At 44.9% G+C, this 13,737-nt stretch overlaps 1 protein-coding gene across 1 annotated transcript; it reads right to left on the bottom strand.

Moving 5' to 3' along the window:
* Positions 1-11,793: 11,793 nt before the first annotated feature.
* Positions 11,794-12,927, bottom strand: LOC142219195 (uncharacterized protein F54H12.2-like). The gene has a single exon (XM_075288147.1). It carries the CDS (start codon positions 12,925-12,927, stop codon positions 11,794-11,796), a length of 1,134 nt encoding a protein of 377 aa, XP_075144248.1.
* Positions 12,928-13,737: the final 810 nt, after the last annotated feature.

Here is a 13,737-nt window from a genome sequence, read left to right as displayed (position 1 = left end):
GATTGCTTCAGTGGTGTCTGAATAAGTCAGTTTTTATTCATATGCTAATGAGCCTCCAGCCAGCTCAGGAAGTTCCCAGCAGCCTCCTCTCTCCCATTATCTTCTATGTGTGTGAGGCAAACAGTAAGCTGTCATCAGCAGCAGCAGGAGCCGTCTCCCATAGAAAACAGCAGAGAGAGGTGTGCACCATCAATCGTGCACTAGTCTAATTAGCATATGAATATAAACTGACTTATTCAGAAACCACTGAGGCAATCTACATACAAAAGGTAGGTGTGAAATAGACTTTCTAAAGGCTATGCAAAGGTGTGATTAGTTAAAAATGACTTTTCCTAGTGATAGAGCCCCTTTAAGAAAAAAAGAACTGAAAAATATATAAACCTTGGCTTCATGCCCAAAAAGAGCAAAATAATACACAGCCTTAACTCCAGACAAAACAAGAAGAAACAAATCCTGCACATCTCAGCAACTAACTAAGCAGGAAAAATAAATTAACTATATGTGTGAGTAGTGAAGCATCACTATGTTTCGTCAAACTCCCAAGCCCCGCCCTCTCATTTGATGTTGACAGGTGGCCACGCCCCTTAATGCCCAAAACACCTCACGTCAACCCTCCCCTTTCCGCCACGTTACGCCCCTTTCCTTTGTGAGTTGACAGGCGGCCCCACCCATACACGCCCCTATCCGGCCTACATAGGCATGTCTGGACAAGTCCCTCGCACCCCTCCCTTCAGAGGGACCAGCTGCGCGCATTCCGGAGGTTGAGGAATGCAATGTGATGAAGAATGTTAATTGATACAGGGTTGATAAGGTGTGAGGTTTTTATATCTAGATGTGCTGCTATAGGCTGGCTGAATTAGAATGATATTGATTGTGTTCAAGAATGTTAATTTGATCCAGATCTGATAATGTGTGAGGCTTTTATATAAAGGTGTGTTGTTATAGGTTGCTGGAATTAGAATGATAAGAATGCCTCTCTCATATCGTTTATTAGGCACTCCAGCACAAGCCAAAGAATGCAGCAAACAGAATGTGTTTTACCACTTGTAGCCACATTCTTCAGCCTTTACATTCCTAATGGTTTCCATATGTGTCCTTTAATAACAGCTGTTCTGATAATTGTCATAGCCCTATTCATGGGACTCAGCAATGTATGCATTGTTATGTGCTGGACATCTGGTGGTGGCTTATCTCCCTCTCACTGGGTCTGTAATAAGAGGAGGCTCTTTAACTACCGTATTTTTCGGACTATAAGACGCACTTTTTTTCCCCAAAATTTCTGAGGAAAATGAGGGTGCGTCTTATAGTCCGAATGTGGGGGGAGGAGCGGATTTACAGCATGGCCGCGCTACTGCCACTGCTGGTTTTCTTCAGCAGCAGGAGCGTGACAATCTGCAGGCCCCGGCAGCTAAGACACTCCCCGGCATCCGCCGGTCTATTACAGCAGATGCCGGGGAGTGTCTTAGCTGCCGGGGCCTGCAGATTGCCACGCTCCTGCCGCTGAAGAAAACCAGCGGTGGCAGTAGCGCGGCCATGCTGCAAATCCGCTCCTCCTCTGCAGGTCCCCACCGGCCCCATACCTTTAGTGATGCAGGCCGGCTCCTGCACGGCGAGGCTGCAGGAGCTGACCTGTTCCGATGACAGCTGGGAGCCTAATGAAGGCTCCGAGGCTTGTCATAGATATATATTACTATCGCGGCTGGTCTATGACACTCCGCGATAGTAATGTATAGAATCTCCCATAGACGGCAATACACTTGTATTGCCGTCTATGGGACTTGCAATCAAATGATTGCAGGTTCAAGCCCCCTAGGCGGGGGATAATAAAATAGTAAAAAAAAAAAAAAAAAAACACTTAAAAAAAATATAATAAAAAATAAAATAAATAAAAGTTCACCTCCTTTCCCTAGAATACATATAAAAGTATAACATTACTGTGAAACATACACATTAGGTATCCCTGTGTCTGAAAATGCCCGGTCTACTAATATTTTTATGTACAGTGAACGTCAAAATCAAAAGTGCTAAACTGCCGGGTTTTTCTCTCTGTTTTGCCTCTGAATTAAATAAAAGGTGATCTAAGCAATAAACATTTCCCAAAATGGTATATCTAAAAAGTACACCAGGCCCCACAAAAAAAACGCCCTATACATCCCCGTACAGCTGCAGGGTCACCTGTCAATGTGGTCTTGCAGCTGTTCCAAAACTACAACTCCCATATATTAAATATTTTACCATTTTTTGCCTGAAATTTTTTTTTCCCTGTTTTTCTCCTCTAAAACCTGAGTGGGTGCGTCTTATAGTCCGAAAAATACGGTAAATACTAGGCAGCAGAGCCATAAATAGGGGGTCCTATAATTAATAAGAAGGCAGTGGAACTATAGTTTAGCCGTCTCATTAGAGACTGATTGAATTAGAATGATGATGTCAATGTATTTTCAGAACGAGTTATTAGGTTGTATACGGATTAAACACAGTAAAACAGGCAATGTTTTAATAACTTTATTCAGCAAATCCGAGTTATATTATATAATAGCATCTACATGCTGCATAAAGACTTAATAAAGTAATATCAAGCGCTAATACATCGCACCAAACAATGAAGGGACAGCTTGCCCCTTCATTGAATCATCCAAAAATATTAGCTAAATCATCATAAATAATAGTATCTCACAGCCTGATATTGTAGCGCCCCACAGAGTGGGTCACTACAAATGTCATCTTATGTGATCTATACTGTGTACTGTGAAGGTATAGTGAGATCCAGTCAACCTGTTAGCATACACAAAGTTCCACAGCCATTATCTCTTTAAGAAAAGGGGTGGAGCTACAGACTGGAAGAGGGTCTCTCTCTTTTTCAGTTCCAGTTCAGAGGGTGCAGGAGTGTGTAGGAGAGAGGAGCAGGTGTGTGGAGGTGCAGTGTGTGCTGCAGCCTCATGGTGTGATAGAACAGCACAGGAGGCCGGAGACCTGCAGAGGTGAGATGAGACCTCACAGGGACGGAGCTGCAGTTATAGGACCATCAATTCCTAACTAGTGTGAGAAACACTAAGAACATTGAGAGATTCACTGGACTGAGGCCTAGTGAATACAAGATTCCTGGAGGCTCAGTAACATACAGAGTTGGGGTGAGTGTCTGCATCCAGCATCCCAAAGAACTTGCGTTACCTGCTGTCCAGAAGGGGGATCTACCCAGTTGCAATTAACCTTTGAGCTCCTGGAACCCAGGACCAGAGGAAATCTATTAGAGAGTTTGAGCAGCAATGGAAGGCTGAATCATACTAGTGGTAAAAGGGAGGCCTGGCATCTCACTATACTGAAGCAGGGTGAATCCTCCTGTAACATCTGTTATCTCCTGCTGACTACAGAAGTAAACTGTAAGTGTTTGGTTAACCCCTGTCTGGACTGTATTCTTTCATCGATCCTCTGTTACTCCTCCTGGAAATCATCCCTTCCTCACCTATATCATCTGGGACCTGCCCTGGTTGGGGAGGGTATAACATCTGGCACTGCATCACCACCTATTCCCAGAGGCCCTATCTACAGTGCCCGGCTTCACCTCAAGCCGAAACCCCAACTGGCGTCACGACAAACTTTTATTTTTCTTTATTTTTCTTTAATCCATTTTTGCTTAAAACTCCCCTTTTTCAAGGCGCTGCCGCCCCCGGTGTCGGGCCTGCTCGCACCGTGAATCTACATAGGCTGAGCTGGGGCGACTCACCTTTTTGGCGTCACGAACAGGATAGCGAAAGTGCGCAAAACTTTTATTTTTGTTGAAAAAGACTTGCATTTTTCAAAATTTGTCCTGCTTTCCAAAATAGCCACCAGCAGCAGTTGCATGATTCAAGTTACACTGAGCCGCAGGGTTGGTGTCTTTTTCTTGCAAGCCATGCTGAGTGCAAAACATGTGACATGCCTGTGCAAGGAGCAGTGAAAGATACAGATTGCATCATCCTCAATTGCAGTCTACCCCTGACAACTGTAGGAGTCTCTGTAGCAGCCGGACCAGCATCCCCTGCAGTGATAAGTGATCCATCCATCCATCCCTCCGGATCAACGCTTCACAGTATCAAGTCCGGTGAGTGTGGCCTTGCTGGGGTTAACAAGGGGGGTGATGTATCAAGCAAGTGGATCCTCATCTTCATCCCCAGGCCCCTCTGATTCCCCCATAGACTCTAACCGTGGTCACAACCAAGTAACTATGGCACCTATATTACCGTTAACAATGCCATACATTCCAGGTGCATCCTGGCTGCCCCAGTATACAGGCGAGTCCCATAGCCTCAGAGACTTTAAAGAAAAGCTGAGTAGCCTGTTTGACCTATACCCTATGACAGAGGAGCAAAAGGTCGCAATATTAATAAGTCAACTTGGTGGTGCAGCACAAAGGGAAGTGAAATCCTGGCCATTGAATGATAAAAGATCTGTAAAGGACATTTTTACCAAACTCAGGATCACCTTTGACACCCGCACCACATCAGAGATAAAGATGCGGTTTTTCAGCTGTAAGCAAAAACCGCAGGACACTGTGAGAGATTTTGCCCTTAACCTACAAGAAGCCTTATGGGCTATTAAACAAGTAGATCCAGATAGTATTCAGGATGAGGACAGGATGCTAAAAGAACAGTTTGTAGAAGGCCTATTGTCAGAATCCGGTAAGGCCCAACTGCGCATGATGGCGCTGCAGAATCCTGATATGAGCTTTATTGAATTCAAGGACAGATCCATCCGTATCCTGAGGGAACCTGTCTATCCATGCGGACAGACGGAGGAGCAACAAGTTGCTCTCCACAGGCAAACACCTGTGAGCCCTGCAAATGCTGCACCTTTTCCATCTACTGTACAGTGTGCACAGATCCAATCTGATGATGCTGCAGAGCTGCGGTTACAAATGACTGAGCTAACTAAACATGTAGCTGCATTAACCAAAACTGTTCAAGATCTCCAAGTTTCTTCTCCAGCAAAGATCCAGCTTGCTTCCAGCCCAGAGGATCTACCTTGGAGACGTTCAAGAAGAACATTGTTTCCTCAACAGCGACTGACGCGCAACGGCAGGAGGACCACTGACAAGTTTGACCCCTCTGGCCGACCCATCTGCAGACGGTGTGATAAGGTTGGTCATGTTGAGAGAGAGTGTCCTTTAAATGGGCAACTCCTGGAGTAGAGGACCAACCTTCAGGAGTAAGACGATTTGGTCCAACTAGCTGGAAAAGCAGGTATGTAGGTGGACGTCCTATAATTCCAGTTACAATTGATGGTGTCCCTTTCACAGCGCTACTGGACACTGGTTCACAGGTAACCACTATTCCTCAGACTTTGTTTCGCAGGTACTGGACTGATGCTGATATTACCCAGCATCCAAATGGGGACTTAGTACTAATTGCTAGTAATGGACAGCCCCTGTCCCAGGTGGGATATAAAGAGGTCACCCTGAGAGTAGGTGGCACGGATCTTAAATCCCAAGGTCTAATAATTGTTGATGTGGATGAAGGGGAATTTGCTAATGTGTTAACATTGGGGACTAATGTGTTGGAGAATTGTCTAGATGAGGTAATTGCCATCTTACAGGACGCATTGAGATCTACCCCCTACAAAGAAATATATGCTCTGAATAAGGAGATTAAAGCCCTTGTCCAGCGTCAACAAGTGGAGTTAGCAGGTGGAGAGATTGGCAGTGTGAGGGTAAGCGACCCCAACTCCATCATGCTTCCCCCCAGGAGTGAAATCATTGTCTGGTGCAGAGCAGCAATAGGCATCAAAGGGCAAGACTACCAGGCCCTGCTGGAACCTGTCTATTCTGACTGTAGGCCCACTGTTATGACAGCTAGAGGGATAGTTAATGTGAAGAAGGGCAGAGTACCAGTGCGCATCCTGAACTGTGGGGAGGAGGAGGCTTGCTTACCCAGGTATGCCACAGTAGCTAAACTGTTCACTGTCAGTAACAATGACATCCAGCCAACAGAGCCCTTGGCTTCGTCTGACCAGACGGATGGCAATAATTCCCCAAGACAGTTAGAGGACTGGTGTCAAGCAATACACATTGGCACTGACAGCACTCCTCAATACCAAAGGAATGGGGTTGTGCGGTTAGCACAAGAGTATGCAAGGGTATTCAGTAAGACTCCCTTGGACTTTGGGCAGGTGAAGGTAATACAACATACCATCCCCACAGGAGACCATCCACCAATTAAAGAAAGGTATAGGCCCATTCCACCCGCACATTATCAGTGTACTAAGGACATGATTAAGGACATGAAGAGTGCTGGGGTAATCAGGGAAAGCCATAGCCCCTGGGCAGCACCCTTAGTGTTAGTTCGCAAGAAAGATGGGACAATGCGCATGTGTGTGGATTATAGAAAAATTAATAATATCACGCACAAGGATGCTTACCCTTTGCCGCGCATAGAGGAGTCACTAGCAGCGCTCAGGACGGCTAAGTACTTTTCTACCCTGGACCTAACCAGCGGGTATTGGCAGGTTCCTGTAGCAGAGGCTGATAAGGAGAAGACTGCCTTTACGACTCCCATGGGTCTTTACGAATTTAATGTCATGCCCTTCGGCCTATGCAATGCGCCAGGAACCTTTCAAAGGCTGATGGAGTGCTGCCTAGGACACAAGAATTTTGAGACAGTCTTATTGTACCTAGACGATGTGATTGTTTATTCCGGAACATATGAGGATCACTTGCAACACCTGGCTGAAGTCTTTGAGGCCTTGTCCAACTTTGGCCTGAAGGTCAAGCCTTCCAAATGCCACCTCCTGAAACCAAAGGTACAGTACCTAGGACATGTGGTCAGTGCAGAAGGAGTTGCCCCAGACCCAGACAAGGTGACTGTGATCAAGGACTGGAAAGCCCCAACTACCATCAGAGAGATCCGCCAATTTCTAGGGTTAGTTGGCTACTACAGACGATTTATCAAGGACTTCACTACCCTAGCAGCCCCCTTGCAGGATCTCCTTGTCGGCCAATCCAACAAGTCTAAAGGCAAGAGCCCCCTAGTGGAGTGGAACCCCCAATTGGAAGACTCTTTCCAGAAGCTAAAGCAAGCCCTCACTGGAGAAGAGATCCTAGCCTATCCTGACTACAGTCAGCCCTTCATACTGTACACAGATGCAAGCAACAATGGACTTGGAGCTGTCCTCTCTCAAGAACAGCAAGGCAAAGAGAAAGTCATTGCTTATGCAAGTAGGAAGCTTCGTCCTTCTGAGAGGAATCCAGTCAACTATAGCTCCTTCAAGTTGGAACTTCTAGCAATAGTATGGGCAGTGACAGAGAGGTTCAAGCATTACCTGGCTTCTTCAAGATTCACAATCTACACCGATAACAATCCCTTGACACACCTGGACACTGCTAAGCTTGGAGCTCTGGAGCAGAGATGGCTTGCCCGCCTATCCAATTTTGAATTTGTCATCAAGTACCGAGCTGGCAAGAAGAACCTGAATGCAGATGCCTTGTCCCGCATGCCCAACCCTCCTGATCCAGAGGAATCTGATGACTTAGAGGAGGTAGAAATGCCAGCCTTCTACAACAATCGAATGGTCCATAACTCTGGCTGTATGACTGGAAGAAGTCTAGCAACTCAAGAGATCTCCCTGAATCCATTACCTCATCATGGCTGGGCCGAAACACAAGAGAGTGATCCAGCTGTGCACCTTGTCAAAGAACTTCTTGGAGTAGAAAACACCTCTTTACCTGTGGATGCACCACCAGAAGCTCAACAGCTCTGGAAAGAGAGGAAGAAGCTCTTTGTTTTTGAAGGGAAGTTGGTTCGAAGAGCTATCAACCCAAGGACCCATGAACTACTCTGGCAGATTGTAGTGCCCCAAAAGGACATACCTATGGTGCTAGGAGCTTATCACAACCAAGCAGGACACTTTGGGTGGAAGAAACTAGAAGTGGTGATCCGAGACCGTTTCTTCTGGACGGGTATGAGAAAATCCATTGAGCAGTGGTGCAGAGAATGTGGTACGTGCAATCTCAGGAGGAAAGACACTACTACTCAAAAGGCCCCCCTGCAACCTATCCAGACAAAGCAACCCTTGGAGATAGTGGCCTTAGACCACGTGCAGCTGACTCCCAGTAGATCAGGATACACCTATGCTCTTACCATTGTGGATCATTACTCCCGCTTCCTGGTTGTTGTTCCAGTTAAGGACCAGACTGCAAAAACAGCTGCAAAAGCATTCCAAGAGCATTTCTGTCGGCCCCATGGTTATCCTGACCAAGTCTTGACTGACAGAGGTCCAGCATTTGAAGCGGTGGTATTCAAAGAGTTCTGCTTCCTCTATGGATGTAAGAAGATCAGAACAACCCCATACCACCCTCAAGGGAACGGACTTTGTGAGAAAATGAATCACCTGGTCATCAGTTTGTTGCAGACCTTGCCTTTGGAAGAGAGAAACCAATGGCCTGAAAAATTGCCTGACTTAATTGAAATGTACAACCATGTCCCGACTAGCTCCACAGGGTATTCTCCAGCATACCTAATGCGTGCCAGACCAGGTAAACTTCCTATTGACTTGGAGATGGGAGTCCTAAATCCTGAGGAAGTGCCCAACTCACCTCATCTTGATTGGATTGCTGAAAGACAGTTGCAGTATACAAAGGTTCAGCAGTGTGTAGAGCAAAGCCTTGACCAAGCTAGGCAAAGACAAGAGAAAAGCTACAACCAACATGCCCCAGCTTCCCCTTTACCAGTTGGTGAGCAAGTATTGAAAAGAAAGAGAAGGCACCACAAACTAGATGATCAATGGGAATCTGAACCCTATACTGTCCAACCATCTAATAGCGATAACAGCAAAGTATGTAAGATTTCCAAAGATGGCGGAAAGACTTGTATAACTGTATCCAGAGACAATCTGAAACTATGTCCGTCTCAATTACGTGAGGAAGCAGGAAGCAAAGTGGAAGAAAATCCTCAACAATCAGGAAAATCTGAGACAGAAGTTCAGACCATACTTGGGCCGTTTCCTAGTTCTTGGCCGCAAATTGAAGGTGCTTTAGTAGTACCAGTAATGCTGTTCCCACAAACATCCTCTCAGGAGATAACGGATTCTCAAGAACAGCCAATCCCAGTTCCTGATGATGTACCAGCGCAAATTCCAGTAAGCCCGATTCCTAGTGAAAGTATGCCTACCATTTCCCTGGTGACTCCAGTGAGTAGGAGAAGACTGCCAGGAATCCCATTTTTGCGTAGATCTCAGCGCAATACACAGGGACAACTCCCCATACGTTACAGGGACAATAAGTAGAGGCATACTAACCCAATATGTTTACAGATAGTTGTGTTGTATTTGTATATGTTCAATTCAGTTTATGCAACGTTAAAGGTTTAATTTAAGTGCTGGCTCCCTAACGGATTGCACTAATAGGTGAGTCAGAAATATGAACTGTGCATTAATACTTACTCTCCTGAGCATGGCGCTACCAAGAGAGAATGGACTAAAGGAACTGAGCCAGTGTTTAACATGTTTAGTTTTTCAGGGTTCCTACCACAATAACTTTCTTGTGGTATTGAAACTTTTAAAACTTGCATTTGCCTACCAACCTCTTCAAGTGCATGGAATGCAATTTATGCAGGTGCACCAACGCTCTTGGGGGTTGGGGGATGTTTCAAATATGGCGGCCTGTCGGATAGGAGCCATCAAAACAGCCTGTGCAGTGAAGAATTTTGAATGTTCCAAAATACTCCGCAGCTGCACTCGGAGTTAAGGAGGTGGACTAAGCGGTTTGGGGCTGTAATCCGCAAGGAAAGCAACCGTGAATGTTGCTGGGTTGTAAGGAATACACAACCAGAGACTGTTACAGAAATTGTGTTTCCTTGAACATTTTTGTGACAGTTTAAAATGGTCTTAAATAAGTTGCACTTTTCTCCTTAGGGAATTTACTTACATATGAAGTTTACACTTGTATGTAATGTCCTTCAAACACTATGATGTTCATGTTACCGTCTACTAACCCTCTTCTTAGTCCACCGGAAGGGTAGCCCGGGACGTGCTACTTTTAACAAGGGGGGAATGTAGCGCCCCACAGAGTGGGTCACTACAAATGTCATCTTATGTGATCTATACTGTGTACTGTGAAGGTATAGTGAGATCCAGTCAACCTGTTAGCATACACAAAGTTCCACAGCCATTATCTCTTTAAGAAAAGGGGTGGAGCTACAGACTGGAAGAGGGTCTCTCTCTTTTTCAGTTCCAGTTCAGAGGGTGCAGGAGTGTGTAGGAGAGAGGAGCAGGTGTGTTGAGGTGCAGGGTATGCTGCAGCCTCATGGTGTGATAGAACAGCACAGGAGGCCGGAGACCTGCAGAGGTGAGATGAGACCTCACAGGGACGGAGCTGCAGTTATAGGACCATCAATTCCTAACTAGTGTGAGAAACACTAAGAACATTGAGAGATTCACTGGACTGAGGCCTAGTGAATACAAGATTCCTGGAGGCTCAGTAACATACAGAGTTGGGGTGAGTGTCTGCATCCAGCATCCCAAAGAACTTGCGTTACCTGCTGTCCAGAAGGGGGATCTACCCAGTTGCAATTAACCTTTGAGCTCCTGGAACCCAGGACCAGAGGAAATCTATTAGAGAGTTTGAGCAGCAATGGAAGGCTGAATCATACTAGTGGTAAAAGGGAGGCCTGGCATCTCACTATACTGAAGCAGGGTGAATCCTCCTGTAACATCTGTTATCTCCTGCTGACTACAGAAGTAAACTGTAAGTGTTTGGTTAACCCCTGTCTGGACTGTATTCTTTCATCGATCCTCTGTTACTCCTCCTGGAAATCATCCCTTCCTCACCTATATCATCTGGCCCTGGGACCTGCCCTGGTTGGGGAGGGTATAACATCTGGCACTGCATCACCACCTATTCCCAGAGGCCCTATCTACAGTGCCCGGCTTCACCTCAAGCCGAAACCCCAACTGGCGTCACGACAAACTTTTATTTTTCTTTATTTTTCTTTAATCCATTTTTGCTTAAAACTCCCCTTTTTCAAGGCGCTGCCGCCCCCGGTGTCGGGCCTGCTCGCACCGTGAATCTACATAGGCTGAGCTGGGGCGACTCAATATCATAAGACTATTGGATTACATTTAGCTATACACAGACAAAGAAATTCCAATACAGCATTCCAGCACAAACCAAGAATTCATCACAAAGCGGCGTGTGTACCACATGCAGGCACTCCCCATATGGTTATCATTATCTTTCAACTAAAGTTTTAGCGGGAACTGACCGGTACAGGCCTTAAACACATCATGTGGCATACAGCTCTGTTTGTATATACAGGCTGCAACGCAGTTAGATATAGCCGGTAACTTAGAGAGTACAAAACTTTTAACTAATTCATCATTATGGGCGCTTTTCTTATTAAACAAATCTAACACTTTCTTATAAGCGACGCCCCTGGCTAAATGGTATAAAAAAAAACAAGGTGTAGGCGCCACAAACAGTTGTTTTAAATGATTGTAATTGTCTATTTTGATAGATGTAAGTCTTACAATTCCTTTCTATAAACTCAACAAAGCTCCGAGGATACAGCTCAAACGCCGGTGAAAATCCATAAGAGTCCAAAAATATAGCGACATCATGGTACAATACAATTAACACCCAGTGTGAACCGCCTTTACGCGAATCATCTGTATTAACGATGTACGCCGCTGGTCTTTGTAGCACATGATCGACCTGTAGAAACTCACAGGGGAATACGCCCGCAAATATACGGTTCATATATGGGTCAGATTTAGGGTTAATTGTAAGTTGTAGACTATTCATTTCTGAAAATGGCAGCGGTTGTTTAATCAAAAATCGCATACGATTTCTCTGCGATTGTTAATTTCCACAATATTTGTATGAATAGAGTAAACTATCATATTCACCGTGTGGGGTGTTGGCACTGCAAAATGCACCTCGGCTCTAAGATTTCCTGTTTTAATGAGTGAAAAATGTCCGCCTGGTCCTTGATCCGGTGATAAATCAAATGCAAAACATGTATAACCGTTTATAAATTCATCTCTGTCTATGGCCGAACCACTATCACTTCTCTGCTTGCCTGAAATATGGAGAAGGGCTGCGTACTCCCTGACGGCAGAAGCCGTTTCAAAATCCGGTTGAAACGGTCTTGCGGGTATCTGCTGGCCGTCCAGGTAAAGCGACGCTTGATTCACATTATAGTGGTGGAAGCATAAAGGATTGCGGTTATACGATCCGATAAAGGCCTCATTTTCAACAAAACGTATTATCACCGTTTTAGGCACTTGTCCCAGAAACAGGTTTTCTTGGTTCGTAAGATGCGTACCTGCGGGTATACTATAAACTTTGAGGCACGCCCTAATTTTCAGATCCAGACCATTCAATATGAGTTTTGGTTGATTAAATATGTTGCCAAATATCGAACCCAATAACTGCACAGGTCTAGATCGCGAAGTATAGCGAGCTCTTTTAGCAAAACCAAGATTATTACCCGCAAGGGTCCTTTCATGATGGTGTCCGGCTGTGTCTTTATAGAACAGGCCTGACGTGAACTGCAACGACAGAGATTGGGGGGAGTAATTAAGGATCGTTTTTATATAGGTCCTATAAGTATAGAAATTATCACTGCGTGATATAAGTCTGTCGCCGAGCATCACGTCTGTCTGGCTGAAAAGCGTAGCTATCGGGTAATTAACCAAGCCAACATTAGCGTCCGCGGGAATAGCCGTATTGTCTGACTTCACAATACGACAGGTAATGTACAGAAGCGTGTTGTTCAGGTCGTAATAATATTCACCGCTCCCTGAAATGAAGAACTCCAACGGGGCATTGTCCGCAAATGCCGCTATGGTCTGTACCTCTACAAAGAGCGATTTTTCTATGCTCGTCTGCGTCGGGGGTAAATCAAAAATATCTAGTTCGGATTTGGTACACTCCAAAGACCCGTCGTGTATAAAGGCCATATTATTTCACTAAAAGATGTCGTCTCCAGACGGTCTAACAACTCTCTGACGGCGGCGTCTTTTACGCCTATTGTTTTTATTCTTGAGCACGGGCGGAAATGAGGCGCTGTGTTTTCTTTTTGCGGGTTTCTTCACAACATAAATTAGGCCCGAGCCTCTCTGATCTTTCGGCTCATGGTTTAATTTATCCATCACAGTGGTTGATATACTTGTGACGGCGTCTTTAGCGATATTTCTGGCTGCAGTTTTGGCATGCGGTTTCACAAGAGCAATACCACGCCTGAAAAGAGGCACAGCCCGTCTGAAAAGACCGCGAAACAGACCGGCTAGGTCGGCACCGTACATATACTCATCCCCCTTGAAGCCTTCTAGACCATTACCAGACTGATTAACCGGTTAAGGACCGGGCCCAAAAGTATGTTAAAGACCAGGCCTTTTTTTTCAAAACTGACATGTGTCACTTTAAATGGCAATAACTTTGAGACGCTTTAACATAGACAAGTGATTCTGAGATTGTTTTTTCGTAACACATTGTACTTCATGTCAGTAGTAAATTTTGGTCGGTATGTTATGTCTTTGATTATTAAAAAATATGAAATTTGGCGAAAATTTGGAAAAAAATGCAGTTTTCAAACTTTGAAATTGCATGTCTTTCAAATAGAAAGTCATACCACCCAAATTTTTTCATAAATATAATTAACCATGTCTTTCATTTATGTAGCAATCAAATTTTAATCACTCTTTAATTTTTTTCAGATATTATAAGGCTTACAAATCAAGCAGTAATTTTCAAAATTTTCAAGAATATTT

This window comes from Leptodactylus fuscus, chromosome 10 (genome assembly GCF_031893055.1).
Source record: "Leptodactylus fuscus isolate aLepFus1 chromosome 10, aLepFus1.hap2, whole genome shotgun sequence".
NCBI classification, from domain to species: Eukaryota; Metazoa; Chordata; class Amphibia; order Anura; family Leptodactylidae; genus Leptodactylus; species Leptodactylus fuscus.
Note: the sequence above shows the minus strand (reverse complement) of the source record. Positions and strands in the feature narration are given on the sequence as shown.